A 21,358-nucleotide genomic window follows, 5' to 3' on the forward strand; every position below is an offset into this window, starting at 1 on the left:
TAATTCAGAGGACTCATGATTTGTGGAAGTAAGCGTTCTTTGATTATCCGTCAGAGACACTCCCATGCACCAGAGCACAGGAGCAGCTACTTGCTAAGAAGCACCGTTGGGGTTTCAAGCTTTGTTCAAGGATAAGGTTGTTTGTCAAAGATGGACAGCTGTCTGTTGCAGAACTCAAACGTGTTACATGTCAGTCACAGAATGGACTCATCTGACTACCCACCCACGCCAATCCACTTTCATTCTGTAGGAATGGTGAGGGTGTGTGTTCCAAGAACTCAATCCCTACAGCCTCTTTATTCTGCTAATGGAATTCAGCTCTGAGGTCATTTCTTTTCTCCCAGAAATGACTTTCAATCCGAGATAATATGAGAGTGTAATTTCTATTATCTCAACATTGTTAACTTGTTCCCTTTTTCTATGTGTGTTGTAGAGAGTTCCCTTTCTGGTAAGACCCACCCTTCCACTCCAGCCATGTACAAATTCAGGCCGTCCTTTGGCACCATGCCTAAAGTCCACTACCACACTGCTGGAGAGAAGGTAAGACATGATTTGTTTAGTACTTATGCATGAGATACATTCTTAATGTGGTACTATGAAATTTTATCGCCACCCTGATTTCCAGGGGTAAATTGCCTGTTGTAAAAGATTCAGTAGCAGTTGTTAAAGACATTTCCACCTAGATTTGACGTGTTATTCTGTTGTTTGCTCCTCAGATTGTCATTCCAGATGACCTGAAGACCTCGGCCATCTTGGAAGAGGGTGTCCGTGGTCATGACTACCGATCTGAGCCAAACCTAGACCTGCCTGAGTACACCAACGCTCCCCTCCACCGCACCTTCCAGTCCTCTCCCCTCCAGCTGGACTCTGACCCCATCAACTCTCGCTCTCTCACCCTGAAGCAGGGTCACCGCCTGCCAGAGAAGGGCCAGCTCCCAGCCCTGCAGCCAAAGACAGTCACGTCCACCCCTTATAAGAGTGTCTTCTCGCCCAACACGCTCTCCAACCGTAATGGCAGCCTGTCTTATGACAGCCTGCTTAATCCCAGCATCTCCCCAGCCACTGCCAGTGAGTGCATGGCCCATCGTGGTATGCCCTCCATGGGGTTCCACTCGCCCTACCTGCCCACCAAAATGTGCCACATCCGGGAACCTGAAATGCAGAGACAGCAGGTCGCCCTCACCTACAGTCCAGTGATGCCACCCAGGGGGGTGGGCAGGCAATCTCCTAACCCAAGGGACAGGGACCCATCCCCTGTGCGCTACGACAACCTCTCCAAGACCATCATGGCCTCCATCCAGGAGCGAAAGGAGATAGAGGAGAGGGAGAAGCGGCAGATACTGCATGGGCGCTCCCAGACCCATATCTATGCCCAGGACTCTGGCGTGTTTGATGGGGGCTATGGCCTACCCTCCAGCGCTTGCTACACAGATGGGCCTCGTGGCCCTAGCTCCAGAGGCCCAACACCCCCAGCCTATGGAGGCTCCAGGGACAACCTGGTGGGGGTGGGGCTGGTGAGCTATGGGCAACGAACCCCTGTGTTGCGCCATGCCGGCTCCACGCTGGGCCGCGCCCCTAGGACTTCATCCACCTCCCTACACACAGATCACAGTAGCACCAACAGCAGCCACAGCAGGGCCACTGGCCCCGAGGGCCCCTATCGCTCCCCGGCCCATCAGCCCCACTCCCCTGCCATGCCCCGATCCCCCTCCTACTCCCGCCAAAAACTCTCCTACATCAGTGCCCATGAGAGGACAGACTCACCTCGTCCAGGGGGCCCAAGGTATGAATCCTAATGTAACCCCAGTGGAACTGCATGCGTTGTACTGAGCCAGTGGGGACTGGTGAGCAGTGAATGTATTCAAACTGGAAACCCTGCTCCTTCAGCTGGACACAGCCAGAAATTCATGGGCGCTAGTGTACTAGTCCTAACTGAGGCAATGTGTAGCATTTGTGTATGGTGTCTTTGTCCAACTGTTCTGTCCATTTATTCATATTAAGTACTGTCTGGTGGGAATTCTTGTTGTTCTGTTCTGATTTATGTTGGCCTTTTTAGTAAAATATCCACTTTTGTATGATTTGGCAAATGACAGATGAATAAAGTTGTGTGACTCCTCTAATTTCTTTTTCTTTTGCATGCTTTTCACCTGCACGTCTTAACATTTCCAAGCCTTTTGCTTCACTAATAAGTACACTTTCAAGTTATGATCCACATTGCTATTCTGTTTTGTCATTTAAAAATACAAAGTAATCTGCATGCTGCCACATGCTTTATTGTTTGGTTTGTGTTCTTCTTCTTCTTCTCTTTGGCTCTTTGTGTTGAATTAATTTCTCTGTTCTCCTCTTTCCACTCAGAGAGGCCATGAAAGTTAATGGGCAGACGGACTGCCACCCCAGTGCCCAGGGCGCCACCCTCAGCCCCAGCCGCCACAGTAACGTCAAAAAGGTGACAGGTGTAGGAGGCACCACGTATGAGATATCGGTGTGAGCAGGGACACTGGATCCACTTCCAACGACCACCCTACAAAGAGATTCTCTCCTCTCTGTTATTTTTGTGAAGTCTAGATAACGGCCAGTCAGGGGCACATAGCACTCCTCCTTGTTTTGGAGTTACTGTCCAATCAGAGGATCTGTCTGCTCCTGTGTGGGTCCGTCTAGCCAATTGCCCGTGTGTGTTTGTACCAGAGGGGTTGGTTGTCAGCTGATACCGCTGCAGGCTTTATGTGTCCTAGAGTGTCTTGTTGTAAAAAAAATTTGTGGCTCATCATCTTGGTCGTAAGGGTGGACCGTCCCACAGATGGTCAAAGTTATTACTGTCGTCTGTCAGCTGTGGTCATGAAGCGTACGTTTGTCACACACAAACTTTGCTCCAGTAAGGAACTGAAGGCTGAACAATAACACTACAGATGAATTAAACACTGACATCCTCATCATGGCCCTCCGGGAGAAGACTAGTGTCTTTTCCGAGTCGGTTGACCTCAAGAAGTCAAGGTGCTTCGCATGAACTTGTACTGTTCATGTCATCTCCAGCATATTTGGTGGAGTTGTAGAGCTTTGAGAAGTGATGGAGGACAGATAAGTTAGATCAGAAACAACTGCACCAACGGGCAACACAAGACAAGTGAGATGAGATGCTGGGAAAGGGGATATCAAGAGGAGACAGTCATCGTATCATGTCTGGTGGTTGCATTCCAAATTCATCGAGAAACGCGTGCTTTTAATTCAAAATAAAATGTAAAACGTCCTTCTTTGTCAAAAAGACATTTCTCAGGAATGAATGCAACCAGCAGAGATGCTAGATATTAATTCATATATTATGAATGTCTAATATTTTTAGGGCTTGAGTATAGCTTAGCGCCCTTTATTCCCCTCACGAAGGTGCAGAACATCACCATAGGCTGCTGTTTGTTTTAGTGAAGTTCAGTGATTTCAACATGACCCATGAAACAAGTGCTGGGCAGATTTACTCGTTCTGAAAGATCAGAATACCTCATCCCAACATTTCAGAACAAGTCCAGCCATGCACAACCAAAACAACTTTTCTGTTTATGTTTTGTCTATAAAATAAGAAAGAAATGTTTAGAAATGTAAGTTGTGTTTGTGTAACTATCATAGGAATGGAAAAGTATAGAGAAACAAGCCATTGTCCAATGTAGTCAAATAAAGAAGGTCACTCATTCATTATTTTGTAGTTTTTCTAAAATCAGTTTGTTTCCTTTTTCTATACCCAACCTTTCAAAAGCTTTGTTTGATACATCTTTTTTTATACAGATAATTAAGCCCGGAATGGGTGTTTTTATTTTGAGTGGAGTTGTTTTTTGTTGATAAATTATAAGTTCAGTAAATAAATAAGATCATGGTAATGGATAAAATTAATTAAGTAAACATAGCTTATTCTACCTTGCAGTGTAAAAAAACAAAAAAACAAAAAAAAAGTATGATGAAAAGATTTGTAATATGAGGACGTGAAATATTAAAGCCACAATCTTTGACAAGTGAACGGTTACATAATCCACATTGCCAATATGTGCTGTACACAAGTCAAGGATTAGGCTTTCAGTAGAAGCTGTCATGAGTTTTTAGTGCTAAAATAGGCTACCCACCCTTCAGTTTATCAAAGACAGTGAACAGGTGATGTCCCAAAGATGGAAAATATCAAATCAATAAATTTTCAGCAGCTGTCTGGTACAGCTCCAGTATTATCCACTCAGAGTTAGTCATTCTTTTTTTTTTTTGCTGTTAATTGAAGAAAAGACTCATAACATGTATTACATTTGACCATTAAAATGAACATATATCCAAGTGGAAGGTTTTTATTTATATTTTCCACCCACTGACTGAAAAAATACGCCAGAATTGACACGGATGTGAAGTTGTAAATTAGCGTCATTTGTATTAACAATAAACCATTGTTGCCTTCTGAGAGGAAACGCTATGTTTCATACACAACAAAATGTGGCTAGTGGAAACACTATTGTACGCTAAGGGACAATTAAATACCATTAGTGTTTTGTATTGAGCAGATCAGAAAGTTCTGCAAGAAAGGCCAATGTACAAGAAATAATAGTAATTAATTATGAAATGCCAATAGTTTAGCAGGATTTTTTTCCTCTTCCCATATCTGATACATTCATAGATTCCTTTCTCCAGAGATCAGAGTGTAAAGGCCGGTGTCTGTGGTAGTCTTGCTTTCTGACAAGGTCGGCTGCTGTAGTTACAATCTTCTGGCTTGTATAGTCTCCCTTTTAAGATCTCACCCAGCTGCCTTAGCATGAACAGAGTAATGTGAAGTAACACAGGAGACTCTACTAAAGTTGTGTATTTCTGAATTGTTGTTTGTTGTAAGGCTGTGGTATACAGGGCTACTTTGTCAACAAGTCTGATGTGTAAACTGTCAGCAGAACAGCTAACTGGAATATATTGAAATACCTGAATAGACAGTTAGCTGCTGACTTGGCCCAGTCCATCATGACTTTCAGACCCCCGTTTGACCACGTCTATAAACACTTATCGATGTCATTCCTCTCTAAGATGACTGCCATTAGTCCAAGGTTTTTCTTTTGGGATGGACATCACTGCAGGTCAGGGACCATTCCTGACTGTCAGCAATGAATCTGTTCCATCAGACGTGAGCTGATTTTGTTTTCTGAAACTCAACTAGAAAGTTCAATATGTATTAAGATATAGAATATACTATAAATGTAAATGCGTTCCTATTTTTGTGAAGAGGAAATATTTCCCAATGACCTGAGTGGAGTAAATAAAAGTTTCTGACTCTTTGAGTGAATGAGTGATTCTTAATAAAAAAATAAAGATGTAGAACATCTGCACAACACTGATTATCATTCTTTAACAGTTATGTAACAACTGCATTACATATGCCAAAATTCAACCCAAGCCTCTGCAGGATTGGTAGTTTGCAAATAAGTAGTCACATGTTGTTTAAACTCCTACAACCCTTAACACGATTTTTGTTTTGAGATATGTATAGAGCAGTATTTATAAATTGCACATTTTTATCATCAGCTATCCCAGGAAACAAGTGAAAATTACATGAATGCAAACATGGTCTTTGACAGCTTTTATTCGAAGGTGGAGGAAACATTTCAAATCATTTGAGTGCAAATGAAAAGCAACATTTCATCCATATACATGTATTTACAGATGCACGGGCACTTAGATGCGCTTTAGAGGCAAGGTTAAGAACTCAATTAGTGGAAAGAAAAGGAGGGTGGTGAGCACACAGATCAGATAGGGCACACTCTGTTACATATACTCTACATGCTTAAAGTCTGGGAATGTTATGACCTAAAGAATAGAAACTCAGATTTCCTGGTGACTTAAGTCAGAGAATAGCTGCACCAAACTCTGATGAACCGTTGACTTTGGACTTCATGGTTTTCAGATATAAAAAAAAAAAAGAAAAAAAAGAAATGCTTAGCTAAGTGCATCTGATCTCCTATCAGTTTTATCAGTGGACAATGTGATCTGCAGCGCGCATCTGATGCCCTTCAACTGTCTGGAGTGGATTCCTCTTCTAGTCAGCTCCCAACAGAACCGATAAAAGGAGGAACCAAGAAAGGACTAGTTCTACAGGCATCCGCTGAGACGTCGTCACCTTATTTGTTTCAGACAGCGGAAGCGTGGACAGGGTAAGAAGGCCCACTGAGATGCATCATGGGATTTTATGTTCATAATGCACCTCCATAATGCCTGGTCCCTGACCCTGTGCTGCTAACAAGCAGGCTACATTATCCTCTCTCCCTCTACAAACAAACTCCGCTTCAGAATAACAAAACAAAAAAATACCCCAATGTGGGAATTATCACTATCACAAGCCTTTTTTCACAGTTTGTCAAAAGTAACATTGAACTGTAGATGACGAGGAAAGCATAGCATTCCATGGTGCAGAAGGAAAAGGGGTGGGAAGGAAAGTTTTTTTTTTCCTCATGAATTCACTATGTTGTATTTTCTCCCCTCCCCCCCAGTGGCATCAAGGACTTGTGATCTTGAGGCAAAACCAATAATAAAAAAAAAAATACTAATAATATGCAAGTGTCCAAATTCAGTTCATTTAGAGTCTATTGTAGAAAAAGAGGAAAACTGATAAATTGAAGATCAGCAAAGCAAAGTTCTTGGTTTTCAATTCTTCTCCTCAGCCTTCACCTCCTTTTTCTCATCTTCTTTCTTCTCAGTCTCCTTTTTGTCCTCTTCCTTCTTCTCTTCTGACGCCTTGTCTTTTACAGAGAGTTCCTCCAGCTTCTCTGCCACTTTGTTTGCGCTATCAGTGTTGCCTGTTGCAAAACAGTGAAATGTTTAGTCAACTAAAAACCTATGAAAGTTAACACATCTCAGTTTTTGCATGAATTTTGCTTGCCTAGCATCTAAGTTTGTCTTTAAAACATTCATGATATTTTCACTTTGCATCCCAACTTCATATTCCACCCCTTCATACTACCACAATGTTTCACTTATGACTTGACGTGGACCGTGTGACGTTTACGCTACTGAGTGTATGAATTGTAATGTTGCAGAACATAGCGTCACCAGCTTTTCAGAAAACCAGCTACGTGTTACATTCTGCACGTTTATGTAGCAGACAGAAAAAGTCCGATGCTGGAGAGAGCAGCAAAGAACAGAGTGTGTCTGCATATTCATCAATATGTAGTGTCACCCCGAGCTTGAATGTAATTTAAAACAGGTCTTAATACACATCACTCCCCCATGAGTAGAACTGTGTTGGCGGCTCTGATAATATAGGCATGTCACTATGTAACGTGGATTCCAACTCTACTAAACCAATGCACATTTTAAATAACGTATTTGCAAAAAACATTAAGTTTCACATACCCGTTCCCTCTAGATTTTTTTTGACCTCCTCCTTGCACTCATCAAACTTTACCTTGAACCGCTGAGCATCTGTAAACAGAACAGAGAGTTAGCATACATTCACATCACCATGCTGTTGTGCGGCTGCGGCATCATTCTGGCAAATGGGAAAACCAGTGAGAAAACAGCTGTTTCACTTCAGTGTGTCCACCATATAATCCACTGAACCGCTTCAGCCAGTAGTTTCGAAAATGGGTTCATTACTTGAAGCTTCAGTCCCAGTGAGCTCTCCTGGCAAAGTGCAAGGCTGCAGGCAAATTAGGCAGTCTAGCTGGTGGACAGGAGGCTTTTAACATGCACACACGCACGCTCTTCAATAAAGCAGTGTTGGAAACTACTTTACTTTTGTAGAACAGACGTTTAGTTCTGAAGCATCTTTGCTTTGGTCACCCTTGGATTTAAATTATGGATTAGATTGGACATCATGTTCCATTTCCAAATAAAGATTGGTGTATGTTATGTATTGTGTTGTAGAGGAGAGAGTGCTGGGAAAAGATGGCATAGGTTAGGTGTGCTTGTGTAACTATGGCAGGGGTTGATTGTGCGCAACGGGGAACACAAAGATTCAATGATTTCGAGACGATTGAGGCATCAGTGCAATCACTAATAATCCATGTTCAACACTGGTTTGGGCACCCTTCAAGTGTGATATTGAGTTAGATACTTACTTTCTGCATTTAAAAAGCGTATTGCCAGGAGCTCAGGTTTGGGACATTCGTCAGCATAATCTGCTAGTGTGTTCCACACCCACGCCCTGTCACTGCCAGCGTTGGGCTTCAGCTCCATCGTAGGTACAACTGTAGTTCACAAGAGAGGGAACAAGGTTGACACATGAAAGCATGATACATGATGTAAGGATATAGGACAGCCTACCCGAGGAAATCAGTCAGTGAACTCTTTTAAATCCCTTAACGCATACTTTTATAGGAGACTTTCTTGATTGTAGTTGATTTTAATTATCTATTTTTCTTTTAACTGTATTTTAAGTTTCTTCCTGCTTTTATCGTGTATCTTATTTTATTTAAGTGTTTTATTGTCTATGCTCGTGTGAAAGCACTGTGTGACATTGTTTTAAAAAGTGATCTATAAATAAAGATAATTATATTCAATCTGTGGTAAGTTATACCTTCTGGTTGCACAATACACTATAAGTTAATGTTAACTATATAATCTAAACATTAGTTTGGTGCCGTTTCTGTTCTTACCAGAACCTGTAGTCCGTGTTTACTACACTTGGGAAAACTATATTGTTAACTGTCTCCTTACATTTGTCTTGTCCTCCATTCAGCTGTACTTGCATTTGTTTGGGGGAATGCAAATATTCAATATAAAGCACTTATCTGAGAAAATCATGTAAATGTGATGCACCCTTCTTGATCGGTAAGAACAAAGGTGACAAACTGCACCATGTAACTAGGGATGGCAATTTTCGGCCAGAGCCGAATATAATGAAAAGCTTCACGAATACCGAACAAAGGTTTTTCACCTTTTTTTGTTGCCTTTCCCCCCTCTATTGCATAAATTAAATAGTCAACATGTGCATTTTACTCAACGTTTCCCACAGGTTTTGAGGAGACTATGGTGGGTGGGTCTGAGGCCCGAGAGGGTCCGGTAAAGTAAATTACATGAGTCCATTTACTTTTAATGGACACATGTAATATGCTTTATACTTTCTCTGAATATAATCCAATTAATCTTATTTCCATACTTAGACTTATACATAGACACCTTATTTTGAAAACCGGACGTTGTCACATGTGTATCCTCGCGCTAAATGAATCAAGTCCGAACCAATTTGATAAATAATGTTGTATGTGGTTCTCATATGGCGTAACATGAAGACTTCACAGCCTCTCTTCAGGTAGGACTCTCATACTGCAACACTTGTCTTTGTAAAGAGAGAAACTGACAGGATAAAGTCGCTAACCTGCCTGGCAGCTCGCTCTGGGCCGTTTCAGTGGATTTACCATAAAGGTTTGAATCCATGTGCGCTCCAAATTTAGGCGTGGCTAGCTTAATCACCCTCTCAGAAATGAGTGACAGAAACACTCAAAGCGGGTCAGTCAGACTTTGTTGCCTTTTCTAAGAAGTCAGCAACAGACAGTGTGGATGTGCTGGGAGACAATTCAGCAGAACAGTGTTTGCAAACGGCGATTTTTGCATCTTTCTCGGACACTTTAAAATGCTTCCACACTGTCAACATGTCAAAAAGTAAATGTTCAGAAAAAGGACATTTTATATATGTCTTACTATAGTCAGTTGTATCCCGATATAAAAATAGCGTTTTAATTATATTTGATTTTATATTTAACTTGACTCACCGTTATGATTGGCACAAATCTTCAAGGTTCGGTCTCTCCTCATCAGGAGGCGGATTGTGCCCCTCTCTTTGTGTTTCAGCAGCTTCACATCACCAGTCCCCCTCTCCTTCCACTCTGGAGGGTCGTTCTCAGAGGCAAAACGATATAGCTTAGCCCGCCTGGGAAAACAAGGCATACTTCATTAACAGGGTGCCACTCCTGGCGAAGACACCAAAGTACTGGCTTACCAAAAAGTCCCAGCACTGGGCAGCAAAATGCAAATTAAAGCAAAACATGCAGGTGAATAATAATTTAAAACCATTAAAGCAACTTACATCTTAAAGAGTTCTTCCTCATCCTCTTCTAGTGTTTTCACATCCTGCTCAGGAAGGGACACAATGGGCTCAAAGTGGGGGTCATGATTAGAGTCCTCTGCGTTATCTGCAGTGGTGTCATGGTCTTCCTGGTCCTAAAAAGGATAAGCAGTGGATGAGTTAGTGCAAATTCAAAATTTCCAGGTATCCCCTTTCAGACATGCACAGCAAGTTAAATCAATTAGGCGTGTGGTATGGTCAGTGTGAGTCAGTCTTCTGACAACAGACCAACAGGCCATGAACGCTTCAATGGAGGGATTTAAGAGCTCATTGGTTAAGTATAGCTTTTGTAGGGGGAATTGGCAAAGCCTTTAGTAAATCACAGTTGCTGAGCCAAGCATCTTTAATTCTATTTGGGGTTGCATGTTCTCGCGTCGGTGTGTGTGTAAGATTAAATGACTTGTTAGACTGTAACATTAATATGGCACAAACAGACAAATTTAGTACCGGGTCGCACTGTCTTTTAGTTTGCCGCGCCAAACGACTGGTACAAAACTACATTAATTATGGTATGTCTTAGTCTGTTATGTTTCTTGTTCTCCGTGTTTTATTATTCTTTCATTTGGTTTCTTTGTGCCTGTTTTTAAAAAAGTTTGTTGTTGGGACTGTGTTTGTATTTTTAATTTATTTTTTTTTATTTAATCCCAGTATCCATTCCCTTTGTACCCTGCCAGGCCCCTTTTTTTGTAAATAAGAATGTTCTTAATTAACTTGCCTGGTAAAATAAGAAGAATATAATTTCTTGGCTATATGCAAGTTCTTGCCTTGTGATAAAAATGTGCAAAGAGCCCTGTGCCGTATAATTTAGCGGATATGAAACTGAGCACAGGTGGGAGACTTATATTCAAGGTGATTTCGCAAACGTACTTCTAGCCCATTATGATTTTACGTGTATCCAAATGTTAAAAAGTCGTTGCAAGTTAAGCTACAAACTGTAATTCTCATTAAAATAACGTCGTTTTTAAATTTATTTAAAATGGCCACTAGTTTTAATGATTAGGTGGACATCTTAAACGTTTAGTTTTGTCGCAGTTGCACATTTACTTCTTTATATATTAATGTTAACAAACACTTGATCCAACTTTGGTTTTCAAAGACAACTCATTGTGAAGTTGCCTAGCTAGGTAACAAGGCCTTTCACTAGCAGGCTAGTTGAAAGCTAACCATCGTTTTGGAGGGGAATTTTTTCGCACCACGGTTTGTGTCGCGAACTAATACACTTAATTTGACAGGAACTTGGCGTGACATGATATTTGGGGGATAACTTGCATGTTTTAAACCGTGTGACTGAACTGCCGGATAATACGCAGTAACTGACTCCAGCGCCCTGCATTTATTAAAGCTAGCTAACATTAGCCGACCTGATGTTAGCAACTGTTGTGCTTGGCAGACAAAGGCAAGGAACAGAGCTCCTGTCCTGGAAAGCAGGTTACATTAATATAGTAACCCCACCCTGTTAAAATAACTGACGATAGTTTAGTTTAATCGTTAACGTCGTGCCCATTTTCTTTCTATAAGCAGCTAACGGTCGGAGGCTAACGTTAGTGTTAACATGCTGACTGGCGGCAGACTTCCGAGTAACGTTACTTTTCTAACTCTAAAATAAACGAGTATTTAAATCCCACACCCTTGACATATCTAGCAGTCTGCCATGAAGTTTGGCACGCTTTCAATGCACATCGCTACAGCCATGAAAAAAAAAAAGAAAAACACCTATTAGCCTTTCTAGCATCACGAAAGCCAACATCATGATTGTCGGCATTTCTCGCAGCTTCCTTTACAAACTTTGACGAATTATAGCCTAAAAAACACCACGTTTGTCACTAAATTCCGATTTCAAGGCGAACACAACTCATCAGGGCACCTAAAATGTGTGACCTCACCTTCGGGTCTGCCATCGTAATGTAGATGTTTGTAGATTATGGAAGTAGTTTGATAGATTCAAATCCCGGACTGGCCGCCGCTTCCCTTCAGCTACTCTCACTTCCTGCTACAGCTTTCGCGCGCCGAATTTCCTACGTATGCGCTGGCGGCGCGCGCACCGCCTCTCTTGTCTCGGCGATTGCCTGTAACGATCATTGTATTGATTGATTTTGTATTTCATATATTGTCTATGAATTCATTACACCTACTTGTTAAAGCACTTTGTAACTTGTTTTTGAAAAGTGCTCTACAAATAAGGATTATTATTATTATTATTATTGAGAAGTAAGTTTATTCATGGATAAACCCTTGAGGATGAAACATCTCGTTTTCAAGGGGGGTCCAACACAAAACATACAAATGGTTCAATAAACAAAGAAACACAATCACAAGTGACATACAGGAGACATCAATTCATACCAAAGAAAAAGAGGCTCCCAATTACCAACCATCCTGCACAACATCCCCATTAACTCACATCACCCACACAAAGTAAAAAAAAAGATACACACAGGAACATAAAAAGAATACTGATTACATATACAGAAAAGGCTGTTGTTAAAAGGACAGGAAGACGTCATCTCGTAACTATAAACACAAAGCCATAGCTTCTCACCCTCTTAGCCAAACTTCCTACTTTCAGGGCAAAATCAAGCTCTCCACTCAAAACCATCGAATCTTGCTGAAAAACCAAACTTTGCCCTCAGACATGACACACATGGGCCCTCAAAAACAAACACTCTACAACACAGTCTTACACACTGGTGAGATAAATTCAAAACAATACTTCAACAATTGGTTATAAGTAATGTTGCTTGTGGTTCTCCCCTCAGAAACCTTTTCACATGATGAACACAACAAATGTAAACATTTGAACATTTTTAGTCCTTAGTGTAATGTACAGTACAACACAACACGCCAAACAACAAATTGTTCTGCCCCAGCATCCTGTCTTTCGTCTGGGAAAGGCCAGAGATTCTCCTCCTCCATCTCCTCCTCCTCCCTATTCCTCTACTTCCCTCCTCCCCTTTGGTGTCCTCAGACACATGAACTGACTCTGGCCCTTTATCTACACTATACTTACTTACTTACTTACTATACACGGTACTTGCGTGACTGCATTGTGCCAAGTGTAAAGTTTGGTGGTTGGGCTTGGCCCCTTAGTTCCAGTGAAAGGAACTGTTAATGCTTCAGCATACCAAGATACTTTGGACAATTTCATGCTCCCAACTTGTGGGGATGGTTGCCTTTTCCTACGTGACAGCGCACCAGTGCACAAAGCAAGGTCTATAAAGACTGAGCGAGTTTGGTGTGGAAGAACATGACTGGCCTGCACAGAGTCCTGACCCCAACCTGACAGAACACCTTTGGGATGAATTAGAGCGGAGACTGCGAGCCAGGTCTTCTCTTCCAACATCTGTGCCTGACCTCACAAATGCGCTTCTAGAAAAATGGTCAACAATTCCCATGAACACACTCCTAAACCTTGTGGACAGCCTTTCCAGAAGAGTTGAAGCTGATATAGCAGCAAAGGTTGGGACAACGCCATATTAAACCCTACAGATTAAGAATGGGATGTCATTAACCTTCATGTGGATGTAAAGGCAGACGACCTATTGAAGGTTATGATTGGTGTGTTATTAATTATGACCTGGGTTTCCACCTAGGTGGTTGTGTGCTAATTGAGCTCAAGCTGTGCTGACTTGAGAACAATATTGAATGTTAATGAAGGGATATGTGTAGAGTTTAGGTAAATGCGTGTGCTTTTTGATAAATTGTAAGACGTAGCCAGTTCAGGATTTCTAAAAGGAGCAGTACTGAGTTCTGTAAGGACACCTCAACATAAGAGAAATCTGCAGAGGCTGTTATAGATTACTTTAAGGGTTTGAAGATCAGAGTCAAAAGTATTTTGATAAACAATCAGCAGCATAATCCAACATAGTCAATAGTAACTGTGTGACAATTATTTTCCTCATCTGGAAATTGAAGCAGTTTATGGAGCGATACAGAAAACTTAGATTACGGCTGATTGTGTTCGTCATAGATTATATGTTGTGTAATATTGGTGAATTATTCTAAACGACACTTCCTTCACCTTGCTCACAATCAGGTATTTGTAAGAAGTCGTCCAGGCTTTTTTCCAATCAATGTCATTTACAAATCGGTTCTAATATGATATAACATGTGGATTAGAAATATTTTCTTTCTGAAACAAGACACAAATGTTCTCATTATTATTTCGGGGACGTTGAGAGAAACACATTTTTCCAACTGCTGACTCGGTTGGATTTGAGAGGGAGACAGAGGTAGTTGAAGGTCTGCCTGCATAAACTTAAACTTTGGGCCCTTTTTATAACATGGTGTAATGCATGTGTCACTGTCATGTCAGTTTATAATGTACATCGTTTACAAGTCCACAAAGTAGACGGAAGTCCTTATTCAAAAATGCTTGTTTTTGCAACCCCCTCCACCCCCAACCGGTGCATTAATTTATCCCTGTCATTGTATTACTTCCCGACATGTCAGGACCATTGTCAAATATGTAAATACATAAAAAGTCTGTGTGGGTAGCTGTGCGAATTTTTTTATTATTATAGTGTATTATTATTTTCGGTAGATCTTATGCACAATTTGGTAATGCGCTTCTTTCACTTAGTGCTTGGTATAACCATTAGTATAACACGTGTAAATGGTGGAGTCCTGAATAAAAATGGACGTGGAGCTCGAGCCCCGAGAAGAGGACTATCACTTTAAAAACAGTTCAGAGTTCGCCGCTGCACGTGGTCAAACCAACATGGCAGCGCCCTGTGCGTTTCACTGAGAAGTGGAATAAAACAAGAAGGTAAGGTAGCTGCAAAACATTATCTGGACCTCCACTGAATGATATTTAGCACGATAGGAAACTATAAAGGGTTAGAAATTAAAACAGATACTGGATCAATTCCTCTAAACAGGAAATAACTTAGGCCACATCAGCCTGTAGCAAACATGAGATCCATCTGTCTGCAGAATAAGTGATGAAAAGGGTTTAAGCATGATGTGCAGCTGAAACCCAAGTCTTTAAAACAACAAGGCATTTTTAATGCTGTTTTTGTTTTTTTTAATGTAAACGTTGTGGCAGCTGTAACCTTGTTTTTTTTTTATTTCACCGTTATGTCTTAGGCTGCGGTCGAAAAGTAAAAAACAAAAAAGGTTGTGAAGAGGAATTCATTAGGAAAAGACAGAGAATCCGACTGCACTGCCTCTGGGCTTAAAAAAAACTTTATCTATAATAAATACAAGATGAGTAGGCTACAGTAACAAACTCAAAGCTTTATAAAAAAAGTAAGGTTTCCTGTCAAACACAGAAGATGTTTTCCATGTATACATCCACAGTGGGCCAGTGGATAGCACTGTGGCCACACAGCAAGAAGGTCCTGGGTTTGAACCCTGGTCGTCCCGGCCTTTCTGTGTGGAGTTTGCATATTTTCCCCTTGCTGCCAGAGTTTTCCACCGTCAAAAACATATTAGGTTCTCCAGTCTGTGCCATTGACCAGGGATGCGTTTAACACAGAGATTGAATTTGTGACAATAAAGTATACCTTACCTTACTGTCAACCATCACTTATTATACATTTTAATTACGGTAAATATTTCTTATCTGTTGTTTCTACGTCAGCGTTGGTGTGCCGTGGGGAAACTACAAAGCAACTGCGTCGCTTTAAATGTTGCTGTGGGACAGCATTATCTCCTGTCCTTTCATAAAGGATGGTCCAGAGTAGCCCAATGATTAAAGAGGTAATAAAGGAAGCGCTGAAGCTCCTTTCCTTAGCTTCTGGAGAATAGGACCAGCTCTTATCATGGCTGCAATTTAAATTATTCCGGGTCATTTCACTCAATTAGGAAGCTTCTTTAGCAAAAAAGAAAATACGACCGCAGCCTTAGATTTTGAGTTACAATGTCTCCTAAACCAAATATATTAGAGGACAGCTATCACATCTTTTTAAATACAACATCAGTGTCAATCTGCTAATTATTAATTTTGCCACCCAACAGAGTGATGGCAGATGTTAGTGGAAGCCCAGTGGCTGATACTCCCCCCTCAAAGGAGGAGAAGAAGCCTGATGACCTCCCCGAGGACTCCAACACTGATGATGGAAAGTCTGATGTCAAAGCCGAGGGCGCGAACGAGGCAGCATCCGACCCCAGCGTGTACCGCTACATCAAAGAGGACCTATTCACGTCTGAGATCTACAAGGTGGAGATCAGGAATCTACCCAAGTTCATCGGCTTTAACGACCTGAAGAAGTTCCTGGCCAAACAGGGCCTCAACCCGCACAAAATCAAGCTGTTCGGCAAGCAGATGTTCGCTTTCGTCACCTTTAAGAACGAGGAGGAGCGCGACAAGGCCATGAAGACGGTTCATGGCACACAGTGGAAGGGCCAGGTGCTGAGCGTCAGGCTGGCCAAACCCAAAGCAGACCCCATCCTGAGGAAGAGGAAGCAGGGGGAGGGAGAGGGCGCGGGAGGGCAGCCCCCATCCAAGCGAACGGAGCGGGACGAGGCAGAGGAGCCGCTCAGCGTCCAGATAGCCAACGTGGTGACGCCTCTGTGGAACGTGCCTTATGAGGAGCAGCTGAGGAGGAAGGAGCAGGAGGTGGTGGGGGTCCTGCAGAGGCTGGCCAAGTAAGTGATTATGTAGAGTCTGATGCATACATCTGTACATGTGGGATCATGTGTGCAGTATCAACACTGGATTTTTAACCAAATGCATGTTAATGAAAGCCAACAGCATATTTAGAGGAGCTCCTGACAGTTTCCACTTTAAATAACGTTAGAGCTTTACCATCTTTTCTTCTTATCATGTAGTAATCTCTTTAAAAATTAACATTAAGCCCCTCCACACAGGAGGTTGTATTAATGTTTCAGGCATTCTTGCATAGTTGCACACTGACTGACGTGACGTTGTTTTTCTTTTTCAGAGAGATTGGCAGCACCAACAAAGCCATGTTGCCGTGGCTGTTTGCACAGAAAGGGAAATACAACAAAATGTGTTGTCCTCTGGAAGATATCCGACCATCTCCTACACAGGTGTGTGTGTGTGTGTGTGTGTGTGTGTGTGTGTGTATGTGTGTGTGTGTGTGTATGTATGTATATATATATATATATATATATATATATATATATATAAAAAGCCTTCTTCTGCTGTTTGTTGATCAGCACGATGTCTGGTTGGTTAGCCATCACGAGTTTGTCAGTCTGGATCTCGAAGTCTCACAGGATCTTAGCTCGGCCAGTCTGCACCAGGGGTCCTGCCTGGTGTGGTAGACCCCAGCCTCTATTGATCTTGTACTGAGTGCCTGTTCTTGTGCCACCATGATTAGTGCTTCTGTGCTGTCCTTTAGTCCAGCCTTTTCCTGCCACTGGCAGGATTTCGAGATTTTTATTTATTTTCAGTCAGTCTACTGAGATACACACATGTCGTACTTGTATCTTGAATACATACAACTCAATTAGAGATTAGTGTCTTAAAATGGGCCAGGCTGAAGTATCACTATATTTTTAAGAGGTACAATAACCAAAATGTTGTAAATTCTCTTTGTACAAAACATTCTTTAATCTTTCAACTCAGATCAAAATACACTGTGTGAAGCAGTAAATCTAGCCCTAACGCTGTTCACCTTTTTTTTTTTTTTTTTTTTTTTTTACCTGCCTCATGGCAGACAGAGTACAGAAACAAGTGTGAGTTCCTCATCTCAGCGGGTGCAGACGGTGAGGACAAGACCATCGGTTTCCGCCTGGGGAAATATAAAGGCGGCTCCTGTGCTGTGGTGGGGCCGGCTGACACCTGCCACGTCTCTGCCGAGGCCAAGAGAGTGGTCAGCGAGTTTCAGAAGTTCATCAGGTATTATTACACCATCATGATGGTCCACAACAACATAGGCATATAGGCAGTTTCCACGAGCTATTTCGTTAGCTAGATTTGCATCAGAGCCTAGTCTCAACCCAGAAAACTAAAATGGTTCCTCTGTTGCATTTAATCTTGCAGGACAACACCATACTGTGTGTACAGTCCCGAGACATATGAAGGCCACTGGAAGCAGCTGACTGTACGGACTACGAGGACCAAACAAGCCATGGCTGTAGTGTTCTTCAACCCACAGGTGAGGAAATGTTCTGTTTACAACGTGTGTGTTTGGTCCTGTTTCAGAAAATGGAATCGAACATTGTTAGATTTGATTTTTTCAAATGTCTTTTACTTGTTTAATGACTCCCTAGAAACTTGAAGAGGAGGAGGTCAATGCATTAAAGAGCTCCATGAAGGAGTACTTTACAGAAGGAGAGGGGAAAGACAGCGGAGTAACCTCTCTTTACTTTGTTAGGGAGGGTCAAAGGTAAGAAAAAATCAGGATGCTGTGGGGGTCACAAGGGTGAACTTTGGAGAGCAGACGATGAGAAATGTCTTTGGCTTTCAAGGACTTCTCCTAACGTGGAGGACTTGCCCTGTGAGCTGGTGGCTGGAGAGGGCTGCATTCATGAGGAACTCCTGGGTCTCAAGTTCAGAATATCTCCTCACTCCTTCTTCCAGGTAAGAAAGGTTTACTTCCAAACATTTCCACAACCGCATGTTCTTTTCCAGCAAATTCCTAAAAGTTTATACAGTCACTCACTGTTCACACTAACTAAGTACAGGCTATTCCCCATTCGTCTCTGAACACCTGCACTGGAGCATTTCTGGAGTGCTGTATTGTATTTTACAACCCACAAATGCACGATGGTTCCAGCTGCGGTCTCTGTAATTGTGTGTGTGTGTGTGTGTGTGTGTTGCATGGCAGGTGAATACAGGCGCTGCAGAGGTGCTGTACTCTGCTGTGGGGGAATGGGCCAAGCTGGATCAGGACAGCACAGTACTGGATGTGTGCTGTGGGACGGGAACCATCGGCATCTCTCTGGCTAAGGTTAGTTATGTAACAGAAACTTAATTCACCTGGCATTTTGTTTTATTTTGTTTTTATATGAGTTAGTAACAGATACTGTATCAGTCTGCACATGCACTTTCTTAATGACGTCCACATCATGTTTTTGGTGTTTAAATGTTCTCACGGTCTTTATTCTAAATATATATTGTATTGTATGTTTGCCTGTAGAAGAGATTTGAAATTAATTTGAAAAAGTTGTCATAACAATTAACTGGAATTAATTAACTAGAAGTGTGCCAATTAGGCACTGTATTTCCACTATAATAGAAGAAACTTGTTAGAAAATTAGTAACCAAATTTGACAACTTTTAGGCCAAGTAGATAAATCAGTATTTTTTTTTTTAACCAGAATCTAACTCCTGTCAGTGTGATGAGAGCTTTGAAATAGCATTTAGACCTTTAAGATTACTGCAAAGGATAATACCACACATAACAACGGATACAGCGACCTCTACACTGTAATAAATTGCTGCGTCAGGGTTTGTGCAGTTATTGGCAAAGGGATGTAACAAGTCTGCAAACAAAACCCCTTTTTGACACTTTATAGTCCCTCTTGGATGAAAATGGAGGTTCTGATGTTTTTTTTTTTTTTTCATTGGACTTTTGCCCCCAGAGGGTAAAGAAGGTGATTGGGATCGAGCTGTGCCAGGAAGCAGTGGAGGATGCCAAAGTTAACGCAAAGCTCAATGGTAAGAGACCAGATAAGGTCAAGCTACCGCCAGTCATTTGTGTGTGACATCACGTAGGAAGGTCAGTATGGGTATAAGATGTCAGTAGATTTTGTGGTTGTCGTTTCCCCAGACTTTATGTATAAATTGGAATTATTCAGGGCAAAAAAACACAGCTACCATTAAGACATAGATATCAATAAAATAAACAGTAATGACCAGTTATAGATAAACTATGTAAACTTATTGCAATTTTTCTAATTTGTAGATTGTTCAATAAAAACTTTAATTGTCTGTCTGCACTTATTAACTTGTCATTATCCTGACTTTCCTCTGAAATTTCCCCTAAACAAGACTTTTTGAACTGTACGTATCGGCTTGTTCCAGTTCTTAATTAATGTCCTACTTTGAGTGAAATATTCAAATCCAAGACACTGTTTTTTATGGCATATGACTCATTCCATCAAATGTAAATATTCTCCAGAGGGCAAGAGCCCCCCAGTGTGTTTAAAGCAAATGACAAACTTCCACAGAAAATGCTTTAAAATCCCTCAATAAAATAAGCAAGGCCCCTAACAGAAATCGAAAAATCTTCCTTAATTTGAAAAACAGGAAGCTTAAAGCCTGTAGTCATAAAGAAGGTATTGATGACAACAGTCATGGTTTCATAAAATTACCTTTTTGAAAATTAGATCCTCTAGTTTCCTTCATAACTAGAGCGTGATCAACGTTTGTTTTTTTTAAATCTGGTTTTCATGTTTGCATTTGAAGGTCTAAGTAATGTTGAGTTTCACTGTGGAAAAGCTGAGGATGTGTTCCCCAACATTCTCAACGCGCTCGTGTCACCCAACATCACGGCCGTTGTGGATCCGCCGAGGGCAGGCCTTCGTGAGTTAACAAGCTAAAAACACGAAAATGATTTTTCACTCATTTCAAGATCCATCACGTACTAGGAGTTCTTGTCTTCCTTTCAAACAAAGATTCCAAGGTGATACTTGCCATCAGGAGGGCAGAGCACCTGAAGAGGCTGGTTTATGTGGCGTGCAACGCTAAGGCAGCCATGAATAACTTCATCGAGTGAGTGTTTAATATCTTACCAATATTATTTTGATGGCAGGTGATTGTATAAAATGGTAAAAAAATAAATTCTGTCTTTTAGTCTGTGCAGAGCGCCGTCCAACAGAGTTCATGGGGCCCCATTCCGTCCGGTGCGGGCCATGGCTGTGGATCTGTTCCCTCAGACCATGCACGTGGAGATGCTTCTGCTGCTGGAGAGAGTGGACTACAATTCCCAGCAGCAGGCCGGCACCACTCAGGAAGAGACAGGGTCTTAGCCTTAGAAACAGATCCTGCTCAGTTTGATAGGCTTTCCGTACAAGAGATGCAAGGAGCCTTCCTCTCATTTGTTGAAGTATCAGGCCTTCACTTTAAAAGCGTTAATTTACCCAAACAACATAATTTACCATTAATCCAGTAAAGTCCTTGTTGTTTTATAATGCAATATTAATTTGTGCTTCCAATAAACTGGTGTTAATACAGAATGTGTGTACTGCATTTTGATTAACTGAGGTTTATGGACTGTCCCTTTATGGCAAGCAGTTTTAACATTCCTTAAAACTTAATAGTCTCTATTCAAGTAACAATTAAATACATACTAGTAACTAATAACTATAAATCAAGTACTAGTAACAGATTTTTGCCATTGAAATCAATGGGGCTCTGCAGTTTCTAGTACCTACTAGTAT

At 41.5% G+C, this 21,358-nt stretch overlaps 3 protein-coding genes and 1 non-coding gene across 7 annotated transcripts in view; 2 read left to right on the forward strand and 2 right to left on the reverse strand.

The window, feature by feature from the left end:
- The window catches only part of zdhhc8b (zinc finger DHHC-type palmitoyltransferase 8b), a 66,178-nt gene extending 60,896 nt beyond the window's left edge, over positions 1–5,282 (forward strand). For both annotated transcript variants that reach the window (XM_046034458.1, XM_046034457.1), the window contains 3 exons: positions 434–540; positions 717–1,783; positions 2,356–5,282. In XM_046034458.1, the coding sequence (XP_045890414.1) occupies positions 434–540; positions 717–1,783; positions 2,356–2,488 (1,307 nt within the window). In that variant the 3' untranslated portion in view covers positions 2,489–5,282. The remainder of the gene's footprint in view (positions 1–433; positions 541–716; positions 1,784–2,355) is intronic.
- Positions 5,283–5,566: 284 nt separating this feature from the next.
- Positions 5,567–12,099, reverse strand: ranbp1 (RAN binding protein 1). The gene is made up of 6 exons (XM_046035899.1): positions 11,947–12,099; positions 10,025–10,158; positions 9,711–9,868; positions 8,058–8,186; positions 7,351–7,419; positions 5,567–6,794 (listed from the first exon to the last, which is right to left on the reverse strand). The coding sequence occupies exons 1-6, from the start codon at positions 11,959–11,961 to the stop codon at positions 6,643–6,645; spliced, it is 657 nt and encodes a 218-aa protein (XP_045891855.1). The 5' UTR covers positions 11,962–12,099; the 3' UTR covers positions 5,567–6,642.
- On the reverse strand, positions 7,022–7,150 carry LOC123961065. The gene has a single exon (XR_006822654.1). It is a non-coding gene; the product is annotated as a small nucleolar RNA SNORA77 (small nucleolar RNA).
- A 2,590-nt stretch (positions 12,100–14,689) lies between the features above and the next one.
- trmt2a (tRNA methyltransferase 2 homolog A) lies at positions 14,690–21,154 on the forward strand. 3 transcript variants are annotated; one of them, XM_046034416.1, is made up of 12 exons: positions 14,690–14,828; positions 16,022–16,651; positions 16,948–17,056; positions 17,689–17,870; positions 18,015–18,129; positions 18,245–18,360; positions 18,443–18,554; positions 18,802–18,924; positions 19,559–19,634; positions 20,385–20,501; positions 20,594–20,690; positions 20,773–21,154. In XM_046034416.1, exons 2-12 carry the CDS (start codon positions 16,026–16,028, stop codon positions 20,945–20,947), a joined length of 1,848 nt encoding a protein of 615 aa, XP_045890372.1. In that variant the 5' UTR covers positions 14,690–14,828; positions 16,022–16,025; the 3' UTR covers positions 20,948–21,154. The 3 variants fall into 3 exon arrangements, with proteins under 3 accessions (XP_045890372.1, XP_045890373.1, XP_045890374.1); XM_046034417.1 differs by having other exon boundaries at positions 14,693–14,823; positions 16,020–16,651; XM_046034418.1 differs by lacking the exon at positions 14,690–14,828 and adding an exon at positions 15,645–15,763.
- The last annotated feature ends 204 nt before the right edge of the window (positions 21,155–21,358 follow it).

Source organism: Micropterus dolomieu, linkage group LG21, assembly GCF_021292245.1.
Source record: "Micropterus dolomieu isolate WLL.071019.BEF.003 ecotype Adirondacks linkage group LG21, ASM2129224v1, whole genome shotgun sequence".
NCBI classification, from domain to species: Eukaryota; Metazoa; Chordata; class Actinopteri; order Centrarchiformes; family Centrarchidae; genus Micropterus; species Micropterus dolomieu.

Excerpts from the sequence above, each read along its gene's own strand:
- ranbp1 (XM_046035899.1), bottom strand. Across the intron at positions 7,420-8,057 it reads ACGCTTTTTAAATGCAGAAA|ATGCTCAGCGGTTCAAGGTA; the intron begins GTAAGTATCTAA and ends TTCTGTTTACAG. Across the intron at positions 6,795-7,350 it reads AAAAAATCTAGAGGGAACGG|GCAACACTGATAGCGCAAAC; the intron begins GTATGTGAAACT and ends GTTTTGCAACAG.
- trmt2a (XM_046034416.1), top strand. The coding sequence starts at position 16,026 with ATGGCAGATGTTAGTGGAAGCCCAGTGGCTGATACTCCCCCCTCAAAG. Across the intron at positions 18,925-19,558 it reads TCGGCATCTCTCTGGCTAAG|AGGGTAAAGAAGGTGATTGG; the intron begins GTTAGTTATGTA and ends TTTTGCCCCCAG. Across the intron at positions 19,635-20,384 it reads AGTTAACGCAAAGCTCAATG|GTCTAAGTAATGTTGAGTTT; the intron begins GTAAGAGACCAG and ends TTGCATTTGAAG.